At 44.7% G+C, this 16,131-nt stretch overlaps 1 protein-coding gene across 1 annotated transcript; it reads left to right on the top strand.

Moving 5' to 3' along the window:
- The first annotated feature begins 417 nt into the window (after positions 1-417).
- Positions 418-4,066, top strand: POU4F2 (POU class 4 homeobox 2). Its single transcript, XM_002815192.3, has 2 exons — positions 418-963; positions 1,398-4,066. Exons 1-2 carry the CDS (start codon positions 682-684, stop codon positions 2,337-2,339), a joined length of 1,224 nt encoding a protein of 407 aa, XP_002815238.2. The 5' UTR covers positions 418-681; the 3' UTR covers positions 2,340-4,066.
- The last annotated feature ends 12,065 nt before the right edge of the window (positions 4,067-16,131 follow it).

Raw genomic sequence — 16,131 nt, forward strand, 5'->3', positions numbered from 1 at the left:
CTGGCTTGGGCCGCAACTTTATTTGGGAGTTTCTTTTTCCGGTGAGACAGAGACCCGGCAGAAGAAGCGGGAGGGGCTGGAGGCTGGTCCTTAGGTAGGCACTGCCTGGCGACTGGAGCGCGGACCTGGCCATTTGGGTGGGGTTGAGCGGGGGCGCGATTGTGAGTAGCAGCCGCGGGACGCTGGAAAGGGGCGGCGGCAGAAAAGGGGCGGCGGAGGGCGCGGGGGGGGAGCGCAAGGCGAGTGCGGGGAGAGCAGAAAGGACTCAAGCCTGAGGGGAGTAGAGAGGGAGAAGGCGCAACGCGAGAAACCGAGCAGGAGCCGGCGTTTCCTGGCAAGGGAGGGCGGAGGTGCGCGGGAGAGAGGGAGGGCGGGGGGTGCGGAGGTAGGCGCCGGGAGAGGGGAGTATAACTCGCTGGCCGAGAGGAGCGGGGGCAGTTTCGGGTGCCGAGGTCTGCAGCCAGCGGCAAGCGGAGTCAGGCATCCGTTCAGACTGACAGCAGAGGCGGCGAAGGAGCGCGTAGCCGAGATCAGGCGTACAGAGTCCGGAGGCGGTGGCGGGGTGAGCTCAACTTCGCACAGCCCTTCCCAGCTCCAGCCCCGTGCCGGCACTTCTCGGAGGGTCCCGGCAGCCGGGGCCAGTGAGTGCCTCTACGGACCAGCGCCCCGGCGGGCGGGAAGATGATGATGATGTCCCTGAACAGCAAGCAGGCGTTTAGCATGCCGCACGGCGGCAGCCTGCACGTGGAGCCCAAGTACTCGGCACTGCACAGCACCTCGCCGGGCTCCTCGGCTCCCACCGCGCCCTCGGCCAGCTCCCCCAGCAGCTCGAGCAACGCTGGTGGCGGTGGCGGCGGCGGCGGCGGCGGAGGCCGGAGCAGCAGCTCCAGCAGCAGTGGCAGCAGCGGCAGCGGCGGCGGGGGCTCGGAGGCTATGCGGAGAGCCTGTCTTCCAACCCCACCGGTGCGTATTTCTGCATAATCACCGCTTAAAGGCACATTTTGACAGCCCCCTTTATCTGCTTGATGTTTTTTTCATGTCTGCACAGCAAATCACCCCACACCTCCAACCAATTTTCCCCCCTCTCTAAGTATTCAGCGGGTCTTGCCTTTCATATTAATTTTTATGACCTGGGATGTTGCCTGTGCGCGTGTTGTGTTGTTTCGTTGTGTCTACAGGCTCACTTTCCTCCTCCTCCTGCACTCTCGGCTTCTTTCGGTGGCTTCCCTCTTTTTCTCTTCACCTCTGTTTTCAGGATTATTATTATTATTATTATTTTAACGATCTGGGAATGTTGTAGGCACGGCGACGGTGTCGAGCCCTGGGCCGGGGCTTCTGGAGAGAGCGCGTACAATTCCCTGCTGAGCGTAATGTGTGCCTTCTACTTACAATTGCAGAGCAATATATTCGGCGGGCTGGATGAGAGTCTGCTGGCCCGCGCCGAGGCTCTGGCAGCCGTGGACATCGTCTCCCAGAGCAAGAGCCACCACCACCATCCGCCCCACCACAGCCCCTTCAAACCGGACGCCACCTACCACACTATGAACACCATCCCGTGCACGTCGGCCGCCTCTTCTTCATCGGTGCCCATCTCTCACCCTTCCGCGCTGGCGGGCACGCACCACCACCACCACCATCACCACCACCACCACCACCAACCGCACCAGGCGCTGGAGGGCGAGCTGCTGGAGCACCTGAGTCCCGGGCTGGCCCTGGGCGCTATGGCGGGCCCCGACGGCGCTGTGGTGTCCACGCCGGCTCACGCGCCGCACATGGCCACCATGAACCCCATGCACCAAGCAGCGCTCAGCATGGCCCACGCGCACGGGCTGCCGTCGCACATGGGCTGCATGAGCGACGTGGACGCCGACCCGCGGGACCTGGAGGCATTCGCCGAACGCTTCAAGCAGCGACGCATCAAGCTGGGGGTGACCCAGGCAGATGTGGGTTCCGCGCTGGCCAACCTGAAGATCCCCGGCGTGGGCTCGCTTAGCCAGAGCACCATCTGCAGGTTCGAGTCCCTCACACTGTCGCACAATAACATGATCGCGCTCAAACCCATCCTGCAGGCATGGCTCGAGGAGGCCGAGAAGTCCCACCGCGAGAAGCTCACCAAGCCTGAGCTCTTCAATGGCGCGGAGAAGAAGCGCAAGCGCACGTCCATCGCTGCGCCAGAGAAGCGCTCCCTCGAAGCCTACTTTGCCATTCAGCCTCGGCCCTCCTCTGAAAAGATCGCCGCCATCGCGGAGAAGCTGGACCTGAAGAAAAACGTGGTGCGCGTCTGGTTCTGCAACCAGAGGCAGAAACAGAAAAGAATGAAATATTCCGCCGGCATTTAGAAGACTCTTGGCCTCTCCAGAGACGCCCCTCTCCTCGTCCCCTCTTTTCTCTCCTTCTCTCTTCTGCCTCTTTTCACTTTTGGCGATTAGGAACAATTCTAGTAAATGTGAATCTCGACAAATCGAGGACTGAAGACGGAGCGAACGAGCGAACAACTGAGCCCAAGCCGGTGAGAATGTGAAACAGTTTCTCAAAGGAAAGAATAACAAAAGATGGTATTTGTCTGTTGTAGCAAAGTTGTCCCTTTGAACCCCACCTCGGCTTCTTCAGAGGAAGTGTGGAGATGGCTGTTTGCAGGAAGGCAGACGAGACAGTCTTTAAAAAGTCCACAAGAATGATCAAGTAAGATTTGTTTTTATTCTTACAGACATCACCCGTGTTCAAGTTTAAAAGTACACTTTGCAACTATTTTTCAGAAATAGAAATTGATTCAGGACTAAAACTTTAAACTAGAGTTGATGCTTAATGTGATAGAGACATCTCTAAAGTATTTTGAATTTTAAAAAAAGATGGCAGATTTTCTGCATTTACACTGTATATTATATATATATTTTTATTGTGGTTCTTACCCCCTTTTCCTTCTCCGAAGTGTTAATGCTTAAGAAAAGAGTTGCGCCTGCTGTGTTCACTGATCTTGAAAGCTATTATTAGATTATTGCAGAACAACCCTCTGTAAATTATTAATTTATCTCTCTAGCAACTTAATTTTGTGCACATTCTAATTAATTAAACTTCTTCGGTCTAAAAAAAGTGGGGGAAATGTATAGCTAGTAACGTTCAAAAAATTTTGTTTGATGAGTTTGCCGAATTTTTACAGCTTTCCTCCTATACTGTGTTCCTTTTGACCCATTTGTATATTCTCACTTGAATGAAGATTGTTTTTTTCTTTGTTTTTACTGGTAGTGTTCTGATTTGTGAGTTGACACTCAATAATGGATGTCTTAATCGTGTAGACCTGATTCACTGTCTGAAGTATTGTTTACTTCGTTACATATTTAATGGGGATTCCCACATTGTCCCCGTGACACATGAGCGCTCTCACTTACCCTTACACACACACTCACACACCTCTAACAGAAGGGAAGAAGCAGTTGGAAGCACGACTAATGCACCATTTTCTAGCTTTAGGTGCATTTGCCACTTGGTGTTTGCCCTTCGGATTTTAGATTTCACCAAGGTATTTCAGTCTTCCAGTTTTCAATTGCTTTGTTGGCTACATGTTAATATTTATAGGAATACTTCAGTTTTTCCTTTTGGAGGTTTGTTTGTAGAAAAACTAATTTGAACTATAAGAAAGACAGTGCACTGCTTGTAAATTCACATTATTTGGAAAAATTCTTTTGGAACAAAAAATTAGGTACATGATAACTGGTACCTTATCTACTGTAAATATTTCATTAAAAATGATGCACACATAGATATATTCTTACAAATTTTGCTGTATTGCTGTTCTATTTGAGGCTCTCCAAAGTCTTGAGTTCTGTATATGGCCTGGTTTCTTGTTTTTATTAATAGATGGTTTATTTACTATGGTAATGTATTAATTTATTTTTGGTGTTGTTCGACTGTCTTTCATTGAAGAGATAATTTTAATGTTTTATTGGCAACGTATGCTGCTTTTTCATTAAAATGTGCTATTAAAATTAAATGGCTTTTAAAATGTGATGTTGTTTTAATCATTTATGTGGGAAGTGTTTTGGTGGGAGACTTTTTTAAAGGAGGAAGCACATTTTGATGATTTATTAGGAGTGGTTGTTATCAAAGTATAGCTTGGACTTAGTAGGGGCTGTTTCTCTGGTAAAGTATTAAATAATAAGGTTTAAAACAGCCTTTTAATAGTGAGAGTTCATCTCACAGGATACTTCACTTTTCTGCTCAGAAGAAATCATGATATTTGGCTCCAAATATCTCCCTTGGAGTTCTTCCTTCAGACTTGCAATAATCCTGCAAAAAAGAATCTTTATAAGCAGAGATATTGGATGGAAACAATTTCATGCATTCCCTCCCATCTATCAGGAGTAAAAGTAAGAAAGAAACTCAGCTCACTTTTCAGCAGCTCTAGGAGACTGGCTGTGGCAAGAGCCAAGGCCTGGTTGGAGGAGTACAGCAACCTGGTTGAGGCCCAGAAGCAAGCCCACCATAACTTTCAGTTTGGTCACCACCACTGGAAAGCAATGAACCCAGACAGAGCAGGAAGCACCTGAGTTGCTGGCTTAGGAAGTAAGGTCTCTCTCTCTCTCTCTCTCTCTCTCTCTCTCTCTCTCTCTCTCTCCCTCCTAATTTCCCATGACCTTTAAGGAAACTCACATAGCAGAGTAGGGCTGAGGAAGAAATTCTGTGTAGTTAGAAGCAGCAAATTTTTGCCCTCTTCTGTGATTCACCCTGACACCAGAGTTGGTGGGAAGTCTGTCTGACACTAGTTTGGCACTGACACAGGAAAATTCGTCATGGTTGATGCAGTCATTTCTTCTTCTGATCCTAGCTTAAAGACATCTCTCCACTATTTTAATAATATTCAGACTCCCTACAACAGTTGGACAACATACTTAATACAGGTTTTCAAAGGTGTTTTTTTCCCTCAGTAAGTATCTGGTTTAGATATTTATGTGATTATTATCTCATACTATTAATTAATATGAGAATATCACGCTAATCTATAGCTCCAACGAGAGGAAGATCTAGATCATTCTCCAGGAGTAATTCTATTAACCTGAGCTGTGACTCCTCTGATATGGAGCTATCTTGAGATGTTTCTTATTTTGGAGACAATATTAGGAAATATCCTATGAGTCAATGAAAGTCGTTACAGTGGCTCAAGTTGGGATTAAATGTTGTTGGAAAATCATAAATTCTGGATGTAACAAAAACAGTTTTGAAAGTTAGGTGGAGAATGGGTGGAGGGACTTCTTTTTATTACTGAAAAAAGAAAGACACCTGAAGAAACAAAATCTAAGTGTCCATTACAAATAATGAGATGTTGCATAGGTGCCTAAGAAAACATTAAAACTTGCAGGAATTTAAAAGAAAAAACTGTGAGTTCAAGTATAGCAATATTGATGGTTTAGTTCTATTTCTGTCTTGAAGGCTGAAAGTTTCTTCTTCTATCTTCCTTTGTATTCTTAGATTCGGTTTTCCTGAAAGTCTTTTCAAACAGCCAGCATATGCTGAGTTAAACTCAGCTCGGTTCTATGCTGAGTACTAATTTCAGTACCATGGATAGTAACCGTAGAACTCAGCCCTACTCCAACTCACCTTTGACCAAAAAGTTTTTAGCTAGCTAAACAACCTTCGGCTTCCTTGCCTTCTCCAGAGTGGAGAAAATGAATAAAATGGCTTGAATGTGCAACAGATTCAGCTTGCTTATCTAGGATAAAAATGATCTTTAATAAATCACACCATTCCCTTCTCATATGTGGATTTTTAGTGAAAGGGAGTTAGTTGGCGGGAAGTAAAACAGATGTGCTAGTGTCTTATTTCTACAAGTATAGCATCTTTAAATGAAGATGAAAGCACTGTAAAAGTAGTAGAAATTGAGAAACATATTGGACAGAAATAAAAAGGAGTTTTAAAAGTACTTTTGAAGTACATGACAGCTTGCATATGTGCATACATGCCTAAGATTTTTGCGAGAAGAGTGACATAACAACAACTACCCATATGCTTCCATAGTTGAGCTTAAAGGCCTATATTTTCTCCTAATTCACCAGGTGTTCTTTGTCTCTTGTGTTCCTGGACTTTCAAAAGTACATCACATTTTGTTAATCTTCTCTGTGTTAGGGTAAGATAAAACTTTCTTGTCTGCAAAATGGAAATATTTTCATTCTTAGAGCATGCTTAAATGTGTGTTGGATGGGAAAAGCTGAAAAGAAATATATTCTGAAGTTTTTACTAACGAAAGTTGCAGAGATACTAGAGATAATACCAAACCAAAGAGATTTGGAGAGAAGAGGGTTGGTCTTAAGGAAAAAATTAAAGGTAAGAATAGGCTGAACCATGTATAAATTGTTGAGAAATATCCATTTGGTATTGACTTTCAAAATACTCAAATGGATAAGTAGTAGAATGTGTCTGAAAATTCTTGTCATATCAATCAAATCCACTGGCATTCATGACTTATTTCCTAATTTTCCCCAAGGTTCACAATTGCTATTTTGTTGGAAAGAGATATATTATGAATTGACTTAGTAGCATATTTAGGCATCTTGAATTTTATGTTTCAGTATTATGTAGTTTTTTAGACTTTCCTAAAAGCAAATGATCCAATCTTTTTGTTCAATGTGGTCATTTAAATCCAAACTGAAATGGAACAGAAATGATCATGTAAGCCCTGGTTGATATCTAAGTACCCTCCATAGCAAAACATTATAATTCAGTTTATTTCAAATACCTGACATTACATCAGTTGATCAACTCTTTATCAGATTATGTTTCATTGACATATAGCCTGGGGAAAAATAATGTAAGTATGAAAAAGCAAATGAAGTAATTAGGATTTACATACAATGTAATACTCTTCTGTTTTCCACAAAATTGATTTTTAAAAATAAGTGATGATACATAACTACACTTTTCAATATCAAGGAGAGATCCTGTTACTTCTCTTTGCAAAGAGAATTGAAATTTTTTCAAGATCATTGAAATTTTTTCAAGATAATTGAAATTTGAGGGATAAAAATGTTTTATCTCAAACTTCAAATATATCAATTTATTTTGACCTATCTATTCGAGAAGCTCTTGAGGAGACAGTGAAAAACACATAGAAAAATTCCCTTGATTTTAAAAAGAATATTATTCACAGAATGAAGCTCAAAATTTTTCTAGGCAGGCAATGACAGTAAGTTTAGAAATTTGTTTTTGGAATTGTTTTGCAAAAACCATTTATATCTCTAGGTAAATGATTCATATTAGAACTCAAAACTTCACTTTACTTTTCAGATGGTCTTGGAGGGGGTTGCTGCAACAGAAGGGAAAAAAAGTTGGATTGGTATCCTCTAGGACAAAAGGGAAGACAAAGGTTTTCTGACAGTTATGATGTTCCTGAAGTCCACATTTGTCAGGAGACAGATTTATGGCAATGAGAAAAAAAAAATCACTAAATTTCCCCTGCTTTGCCCCTTTAAAGGAGCCATTCCCAGTACTGAAAGTCTATTATGAGTGAATTAATAAATTACACAGCGAATTATTAAATCCAGATAATTACAAGGAATAAGTAAGTAATCATTAGTTATCTCAGCTAATTACTGTGGGTCAGAGCCAGCCGGAATGTGAAATCCTCCGCGGGAATTGAAATTAACTTTGCACAGTGAGTCTCTCTGCTTGACATCCCCAGTCTGTAGGCACATGGCAGCTCCCCCGTGAGCTAGTCTTTCTATTTAACTTGGAGAGAATAGAAATAAAATTAAGTGGCGATGTGATAATAGAAAGCTGCTCAGAAAGCAAACTGTGGGTTTTATTCTGTACTTTCAACGCTTGGAGATGAAAAGCTTTATTTACACCGTTTCAAAAAAATTTAAAGCACCCTTGTTGAGATGGGCTCCCCAAACACACATGCACACATATCTACAGTCGACTGGTGTGACAGTCAGATTAGCAGCACATGAAGAAGGCTCAGGAAGAACAAACGTTTTGAGTCCTCTCTCTCTGTCTCTCTCCCTCCCTCCCTCCTTCCCTCCCTTCCTCCTTCTCTTCCTCCCTCCTCTCTCTTCCTCTCCCTCTATCTCTCTCAGATGTGGGGAGGGGGCGAGGCAGAAGTCAGAAATAAAACAAATGAAAATATTGCTCTTTGCTTTCATTCCACGCAGTGGAAATGCTGTGGAAAAGTGCAGCCTGGCCTAATAATCTGTTTGTTTTGTTTTTGTTTGGGTAACAGTATGCTTTCATCTTGCCACAGGAAGAACCAGCTTAGTGCAAATGTTGTCTCTCCTTGATCTTTTGCCAGATGCTTCGAGAACTGATGTCACTTTTTTTTCTCATATAGCATCACTTTCTGAAGCCAGCCTCTCCTATCCTCTCTCCCTCCACTCCCACCAACCCCTGAGGCCTTCTCAAAGGGCAGAGAAGAGGGCAAATCCTGGTACCCGTTGGAAAGTGGAAAATACATCTGTGTGATAATGTAATTGTGTTTATCACAGGGCTGGGTAAGCCTGGACATATCAAGAAAAAAAAATCTGCTGTTAATGTATTAAAATGAGGGGGGTGGAATCTAAGAGCTTTTTTTTTTTTTTTTTTTATCAATTGCAATTAGATGGACAGTCTTTCCGCTCATTCCCTGCTCTAGTCTGGGATGATAATAAAAATTTAATGAAGCCTGGGACGAGCAGAGAGCTCTGTCTAGGGACCGTGGAATAGAATATTTTAACTGTACATTTATACCAACTGTCTGGCTTCAAAGACGTGACTGCTTTTAATCTCGAATTAGAAAACCACAGACTTGAAATTAAATATTAGATACCCCCGGATACCCTTCCTTTCTGAAATATTGTCACGACTGTTTTCCTCTATTGCCCCGTAACACGTATATCTTAGGTCTCCAATTACATTTCCGTGAATAATAGATGGCTTTGATAGGGTGCAGTATTCTGGTGCTTTTGTGTTGCGTGTGTGTGTGTGTGTGTGTGTGTGTGTGTGTGTTTAAATAGAGTTAATGCAATATTAATTGGCTGTAGATGTTATAAGAATGCACAACCCCATTTTCAGGAACAAATCGATGAGATAGGGATGCGAGAGAGGGAAGACGAATGCTTTCACCAGTCTAGGTCACTTCTTTGCGGAGAGGCCTTCTCAGAGCTTTGGGTAAGTGAAGAGGCACCTTAAGTTCCGCGGTCCTAGCTGCTCAGGCTCCGCAGACTGGAGGCGGGAAAGGGAACAGTGAGACTGAGAAGCAGGACGCGGGGACAGCGATCTCCCAGAAGCTTTCCTCGCTTTTGGTGGCTAATGTCACGCGCCTGCCTGCGGGGCTCAGGCGGCACCGAGGAATCAAGATCCTCGTCCCCACCCTCCGACTCACCACCTAATGCTTTGCACAAGCTGGCCTTGGGTTCCCTGCTAGTCCCATCTCCCCTCTCCTCCCCTCTGGTTCCTGGTGCGCACTGGTGACAGGCGGTTTGGGAGAGGGTGAGGGGTAGAGTCCAAAGGGCTGGGGGTGCGTGGGGTCAGAGCAGAACCTCCCTCCCTCGCTGGAGGAGCTCGCCCGGTCCCCGAGGGGCCCCCAGAGCTGAGGGAGCAGGCGCCTCGCCAGGCGCTCAGCCAGGAACCCGCAAGAAAGAGAGGCCCGGGCGCCTCGCCCCCTTGCATTTTACTAATCACGTCTATTTAAATTCTAGCGCGGTCCGCCGCGCTCTCACCGGGAAAGCTCTGGAGAACTGGACCCATCAATTATTCTGAAAAAATCCCTGACTACGTGAGGCTTCCAGCCAGCGGGAGGGAGGCGGTGGGAGGAGGTGGAGAACCCAGCCCCTACCCCTCTCCCCTCCTCCTCGCCCCTCCCAGCGCGGCCTCTTGATATACACTCAACTTCAGGGTTCTGGGGCCCCAGGGAGCCTTGTGCGCATTCTCAGGGTTCGAGCTTTTTTGGAGGAGAAAGGAAGATGGTGGGAGAAGGTTGGGACCTGGCCTGTGCAGGGCATCCGCTTCCGGAGCTGCTATCCCTTGTGCACGACCCCTTTCTCACTTTTTGCCAGGCCCCTATAGCTGGCCTAATGGTTGGGGGCTGCCGGGCACGGAGCGGTCTCTACTCGGCCTTCCTTTGCTCCAAGGATATGGCCTTCGGGGAGAGTCTAGCTCAGAAACTTTTTAGGAACCTCAGCTTAAAGTCCTGTAGCACGAACCCCATCCCCCATTCAGGCTCCAGGATGCCCCGAGGCTGAGCAGCAATCCAGGCGCGCAGCTGGACGCGCAAAAAGAACGCGTTGGCCCTAAAGTAGGGAGGCGAGTGAGCATGGCTGGTAATTACTGCTTCCCCCACCCCCGCCCAGCTTCACCCGCCCCCACCCCGCGCTGGGTCTGCAGCCATTACTCCAGCTGTCACTGGGCGGAAAGCAAGCACCCTCCCCGCAGCCCCAGAATTGGCTGTAGTTAACAGAAGCCAGTGCCCCCCTCACCCTCCCATAGGGTCTGGATCGTGGATCTTAAAAACTTGTCCTAATTTTTCATCAACACTGTACTTCCTCTTTCCTAGCTCCCCTAACCTTTGCATTTTCTGGACCCTGGGAGCATATTCAAAGTCTTATTTATGTACATGGGTGAGGGTTTTTGTTTTTTATCTCTGGTGGTGGGGAGCTTCCTGAATAATTGGAGGCAGCAAGAAAATGAGAACTGATATTTTTAAGAGAAGCCAACTGGCTTCCGAAATTGTTGTAAGATGCCAAGTCGTCCTGTTAAACTAATGGGGTTTGATTTTTTTTTAAAAAAATTACTGATGTGTTTGTAAGTGGTTAAAAGGCTTAAACTAACAGCCTCTGCACGATTCGTTCAGGACAGTGTTTGTGGTTCTTGGAAGGCCTGAACGACTCTGGAGTTGGTAAGGGACACCTGGAGATGCAGGGTTAATACACACAGGGCTGGACAGTCCTACTCTCCCAGTGGGCTACCTTGGCTTTGCTAAATGGCTGTCTGCATTTCTGTGCCTTTTGGTTAAACTGGGTGAAGACTCACTGACTTCCAGAGACAGAGAAGGTCATGGTTTTGGGAATTATTGGCCTAGTGTGTGACGTGACAGAGGTGGAGAATCTTTTTGCAGTCACCTTATGCTCCAAATTCAACAGCAGTTCCAAGCCCAAAAAATATAAGGAAGGCTTCTGACCCTTGCCAAGAAGGGGCACCTTTTGTGCTCACTAGTTATAAACCTAGGAGCCCCTATTTCTTGCACTGGGGTGAGGGTGAAGTGTCTCTCCCTAGGTGGCAGCTGGCTCCCTGGTGTACCAAAGCAAGGCCTGGATTGTAAAGGTTCTTTAAGAACTGACCTGAACCAAAGCATTTTACACCAGAGCGAAGGAAACTTTTGCAGCAGAGTGGAGGACCGGGGTATACCCCCTATGAGCCATACTACATGGACATGTAGATTCCAAGATTCTCAACTTCAACTCTGGCATTTTCCTCAAAACTTCTCACCTGCATCACACACACACACACACACACACACACACACACACACACACCACAAAGCAACAAACGGGCACACTCTAAGCCATTCTCCTGCTATATCCCCCTGCCAACATGCTTGGTGAAACTTTTCAAACTCACTCAAAATGCCACTTTCTTAGTCTTACCAAGACACTTGCTTCTCCTGGGAAGGTGCCTGAGACTCCCTTTTCTGTGTATCTTTTTTCAAAGCACCTGATGGGGCTTTTACCTTTTGTTTGCTACAGGTGTCTTGCCTGTGGGTCCTCCCTTTACACAGAGCCCAACACGGTGTCTTTTTGGCAGCAGCACCTCTGGCTCCGAAGGTGGAAGCCATCTGTGTTTCCTGGGGAAAACAGGGGACCTGGCCTGCAGCTGGGCTCAGCAGGGATGGGCAGGGATGAGGATCCACAATTAAAGTGAGGATCTCTTTGGAAGCAGTGTTCGGTGCTTCAGTCTTTATCCTCCCCAGGGTTTCATGGTGGCTTTCAGAGAGGGCAGCCTGGCTAACTGGTTTTAAGTCCCATTTTGGTACCAACTCCAAGGTACCAACTAATGGTGCCCAAGCGCTAACTTTGCATCTCAGCTTCTGGAGGTGACCATTTTGTCACTTTGAGCCAGAATGAAGACAGCTCCTTTCTCCTTCACCTCCAGAGTCTTAGGATTTTGTGGGGGAAGAGAACTCGGCCCCTGGCTTTTGAGCTAGAATGTCTGATTCCATCTGGGAAAAGAGCAGTTTGAGGACCCTGGGGTCCACACCCTTAAATTAAATCTAACTTCCCCTAAATGGTCCTACCGGGTTAGGTAAGAATTGGTTGGCAACTTACACTTTCTTTCATCAACTTTTCACTTTACAGCCCTGAAAGCTTTTAATTACAGTATTGTCAGAGGGGCCCATTCTTCCATTTCCTAAATCATTTCATTGATTTTTTTTCTCACGCTGCTTTCCTTTTCAGGGAGACTTATTTCTTTTTCCCCGGGATTCACTCTGAATTTGAGAGGTGAATAAGAAAAAGAGGGACTATGTGAGGGGGTGATGGGCGGCAAATAGGAGGCAGTTATCTATCTTTCCCTAGGGAGGGGGAAATAATGCAAAGATGACCACATATGTTATCTCTCTATCTTAGGTCCTGCAGTGTAGACATGCAAAGAGAAAGAGGAGCTATAATAAAATAGAAGGGCATCAGTGCGGGGAGCTAGACCAGTTTCATTTTTGCCAAGTATTCTCAATTTGTTCTGAGGAGGGGAGCAGACATGTCTGGATAACTGGTAATTAGACTTGGTAATATGCATTCATTCACTGTAAAGAAATCACAAAAGATGTTATAGTAAATCAAGTTTTCTGAGCAGAATTAGAGCAGCTTCTAATTCTGGAAAGCTCAGTCACATTTCCTTTCAAAACCAGGCAAGACTATAATTCTTTGGTTCTGTCATTAATTTTGTTATTAAGGTAACTTCAGGTTTATTTTTCAAATAGTAGTTTTTACCAACCAGTTGTGGCATCAGCACAGAAGATAAGGTACCCAGTGTAGAGCAGAAATGAGCAAGAGGTTGCTGTCAGACAAAGGGAAAGCTGAGGCTGCTGTTTCTATTTGCTCCCATTGCTGTAGAATCCTAAACTAGAAGGTAGCAGAAATGTCCGGATGTTTCCTACATGGCCTTTTTGCGCTAGCAGTGTGTACAACTGGGGAGGAAGTTTGGAGGGGAGAATAGAGAGATTTAATTTAGGTTAAGAACAATTGTATTTATTGTACCCCAATTTGAAACTACTTCATAACTCAGTAACGATGGTGAGGAGCATCCTTACTTCCCACCATTTAACTTGTGGCCATTAGGTATCAGTTACTGCAAGATAAAATGATTTAATCAGCCTAGGTGAAATAATCTCTTTACTGTTCAATCCTTCCTCCTTCCATTTTCCCCTCCCCCCTCCCTCTTTTCTCTCCTCTCATCTCTCAAATAGCTTGGATGAGGAAATCTTAGAAGCTGGTGTCACTGTTAGAAGCAGCTCACTTATTGGGGCAGGATTTCTGTATCAACTTTAATGCTGTCCATGAGTTGCTTATAAAAATGATCCTCCCCCAAATCTGTACTTATCTTGCATGAGAAAGGCAGAGAAAACTAGCCTGAGATGCAATAATGCTTGGTTTTCCTGAAACAGCAAGACTGAGTTTTTATTTGTTTGTAATTAATAATAAACAAGCCATTGACAAGCTAGAGTTGGCTGTCTATTTAGGTTTTGCAAACTCACTCATACAAACTCTCTCCCCTTGTTCAGGAAGGGATGCTATCCCTGAAACTGCAGCCAGATGCAGCTCCAAGCATTCCCAGTGTTACATATGATATTTCCCCCAGCTGGCTTATGGCAAGTAGATGTGATAAAGCAGAAACTGGACACAGGAAAGACTATCTTAGGATAACTCTTCTCCCGAGCTTCCCATTAGTCATAATGACAGGAATAGGTTGGAAGGAAATAAATTTTAGGAATCAGTCCCCAAACCCTTTTGTACACTCTGATGACTTGAGATCTAACTCTTTTAATGAGGGAGTGTGGGTTGGCACAGCAGTCCAGAAATAAATAAATAAATAAATTGAAAAAACTAAAAAGCTACAATATCTCCTCCATTTTGAATAGGGTAGGTATTACCATTCCTCCAACCTTTCTGTTTGCACTCCTTCAAGTTCTCTTTCACCATTCTTCTTCCCACCTCACCACTACTACCCTCATCACCGTTCTCCTCCTCCTCTTCTTTCTTCTCCCACTCCCTTCCCCACCAGCACACTCTTGCAGGACGTGAATTGTATGCACAGCTAGGAATGAGATCTTAAGTGATTTCACAGTGAGAGGATTCTAAAAAGTGATACACAAGGCTTAGATCCCTGAAAATTGTCTGGTCTTGGAGGGTGGTGCAGGGATGTGTGGTTAGGGAGCCTGTGAAGCAGATTTGGGTCCTAGTGAAGGATGGAGCTGTGGCTGTTCTGGGTATGTTGGTGGGTGTGAGGTGCAGGTCAGAGGGAGATGAGTCTGAATGCCTTTTTTTTTTTTTTTTTGAACTTCTTTAACCATGTGAGGGAGGTGCCAAGGACACTGTTACTCTTTTGCTTGAAGAAGGCTACATCAACTCTAGAAGTTACCATATTTACTACCTAAACACACTGACTTTTAGAAGAAAATGCCATCAGTTGTCTCTGCCCAGTTCTATTGCAGATCTATTAATCATATCCACAAGGATTGCCAAAATGGCAGGGCTCTCTTCGCTTTTCAGTTTATACAGAACAGAATCATTTACATAAAGTCCTTAAGGCAAATAACTGTTGGGGCTCTAATTTATATCTGATCGAAAATTAGCCGTCATTATGCGCTCCATTAGCAGCGTCTTTAATGTGCTTCTAAGCACCATTTGTCAAGTGGCTTGTTAATATCCTTCAAGTCTTTAAAGTTGAGAGCTCATTAAAGAGTACGCTCTGTTATTGATGTAATTTAGATGAGTTTGGAAGAGCAAGTACACCATGCCTTGAATGGGCAACCTCCAGAAGCCAGGGCAAGGGGGCATTTGGTCACCAAGTTTACTATCAGTGATCTTCTCCCAGAAGCCTTCATGTTTCTTTGAGAGCAGGTCTCTGAGTCCTGTGAGAGTGTTTTTGAAGGCCCTCTCCCTTAGCTGGGTGTAAGTAATTCATTTCTTAGGGAAGATCTATATTTGTCTACAATCTGCCCTTCTTTAACTTCTCAATTCATATTTACTGTGGCTTACTGAATCTTATGAGAAGAGTTTGGCTGGTAAATGGGCCCTAATCGAATGTCCTTTGTGAAAGGACTCACCAGTTTCCTTTTTTCCCCCTCTTTTCACCTCCATCCTCTATTTACACGCAGTTGTTTGCTTCCTGAGGTTTCCCCCTTCATTCCACAGGGTAGAGGAAGTAAATATCCATTGAGAAAAACCATAGGCTTAAAGACAGAGATACTGCCTTTGAACCTATTTTCACTGAGGTACAGTAAACCCGCTTAATTATGTACATATTATTACATTATCTATCAACCACCCCATCAGAAGAGCATAAAGGCCAATAAATTACCTCAGTTATTTATCTAAAAATCCATATATTTTGTCATTTTCTTTCTGGAGGAGATTATGTTAGTGTAACACAATAAAGAAAACCATTAGCACAGCCAGAAAATTGCAACTGAGTGCAACAATAATTCCACCAGCAGGAATAAATAACAGTTAGAAAGCTGCATTTCTGTCCAGGATTTTCTGGTAGGTTGAATCAGCCTCCTCTTGAATCCAATCTTGAGTTTACAGAGGAATCCTGCTATCAGGGGGTTTATTCCGATTTTGCATGCGCCCCCATCTCTAAATCTTACCTTTAAAGAAAAATATTCAAGCCACCATGATTTTTGAACCCCACTTCTATTCCTACTCTAAATTCATTTCCCCTCCTGAGACCTTCTGGGGACTCAGAGATTAATGCAAGATAATGAAAGACATTAGGCATTTTATTCCGTCCTCTAAATTTCCAAGATTCTTTCAGCCTTAGAAGCTCGGGTGTGAAGAGGGTTCTCCTTTATCACACAGACGTAAAAATGAAACCAAGAGTTTAGGAACTGGACTTGCGCGGGGCTGGTCCAAATGCCTCGAAGTCTTCTCTGTCCTCACTCCCTTATCACCCCCT

Source organism: Pongo abelii, chromosome 3, assembly GCF_028885655.2.
Source record: "Pongo abelii isolate AG06213 chromosome 3, NHGRI_mPonAbe1-v2.0_pri, whole genome shotgun sequence".
Lineage (NCBI taxonomy): Eukaryota > Metazoa > Chordata > Mammalia > Primates > Hominidae > Pongo > Pongo abelii.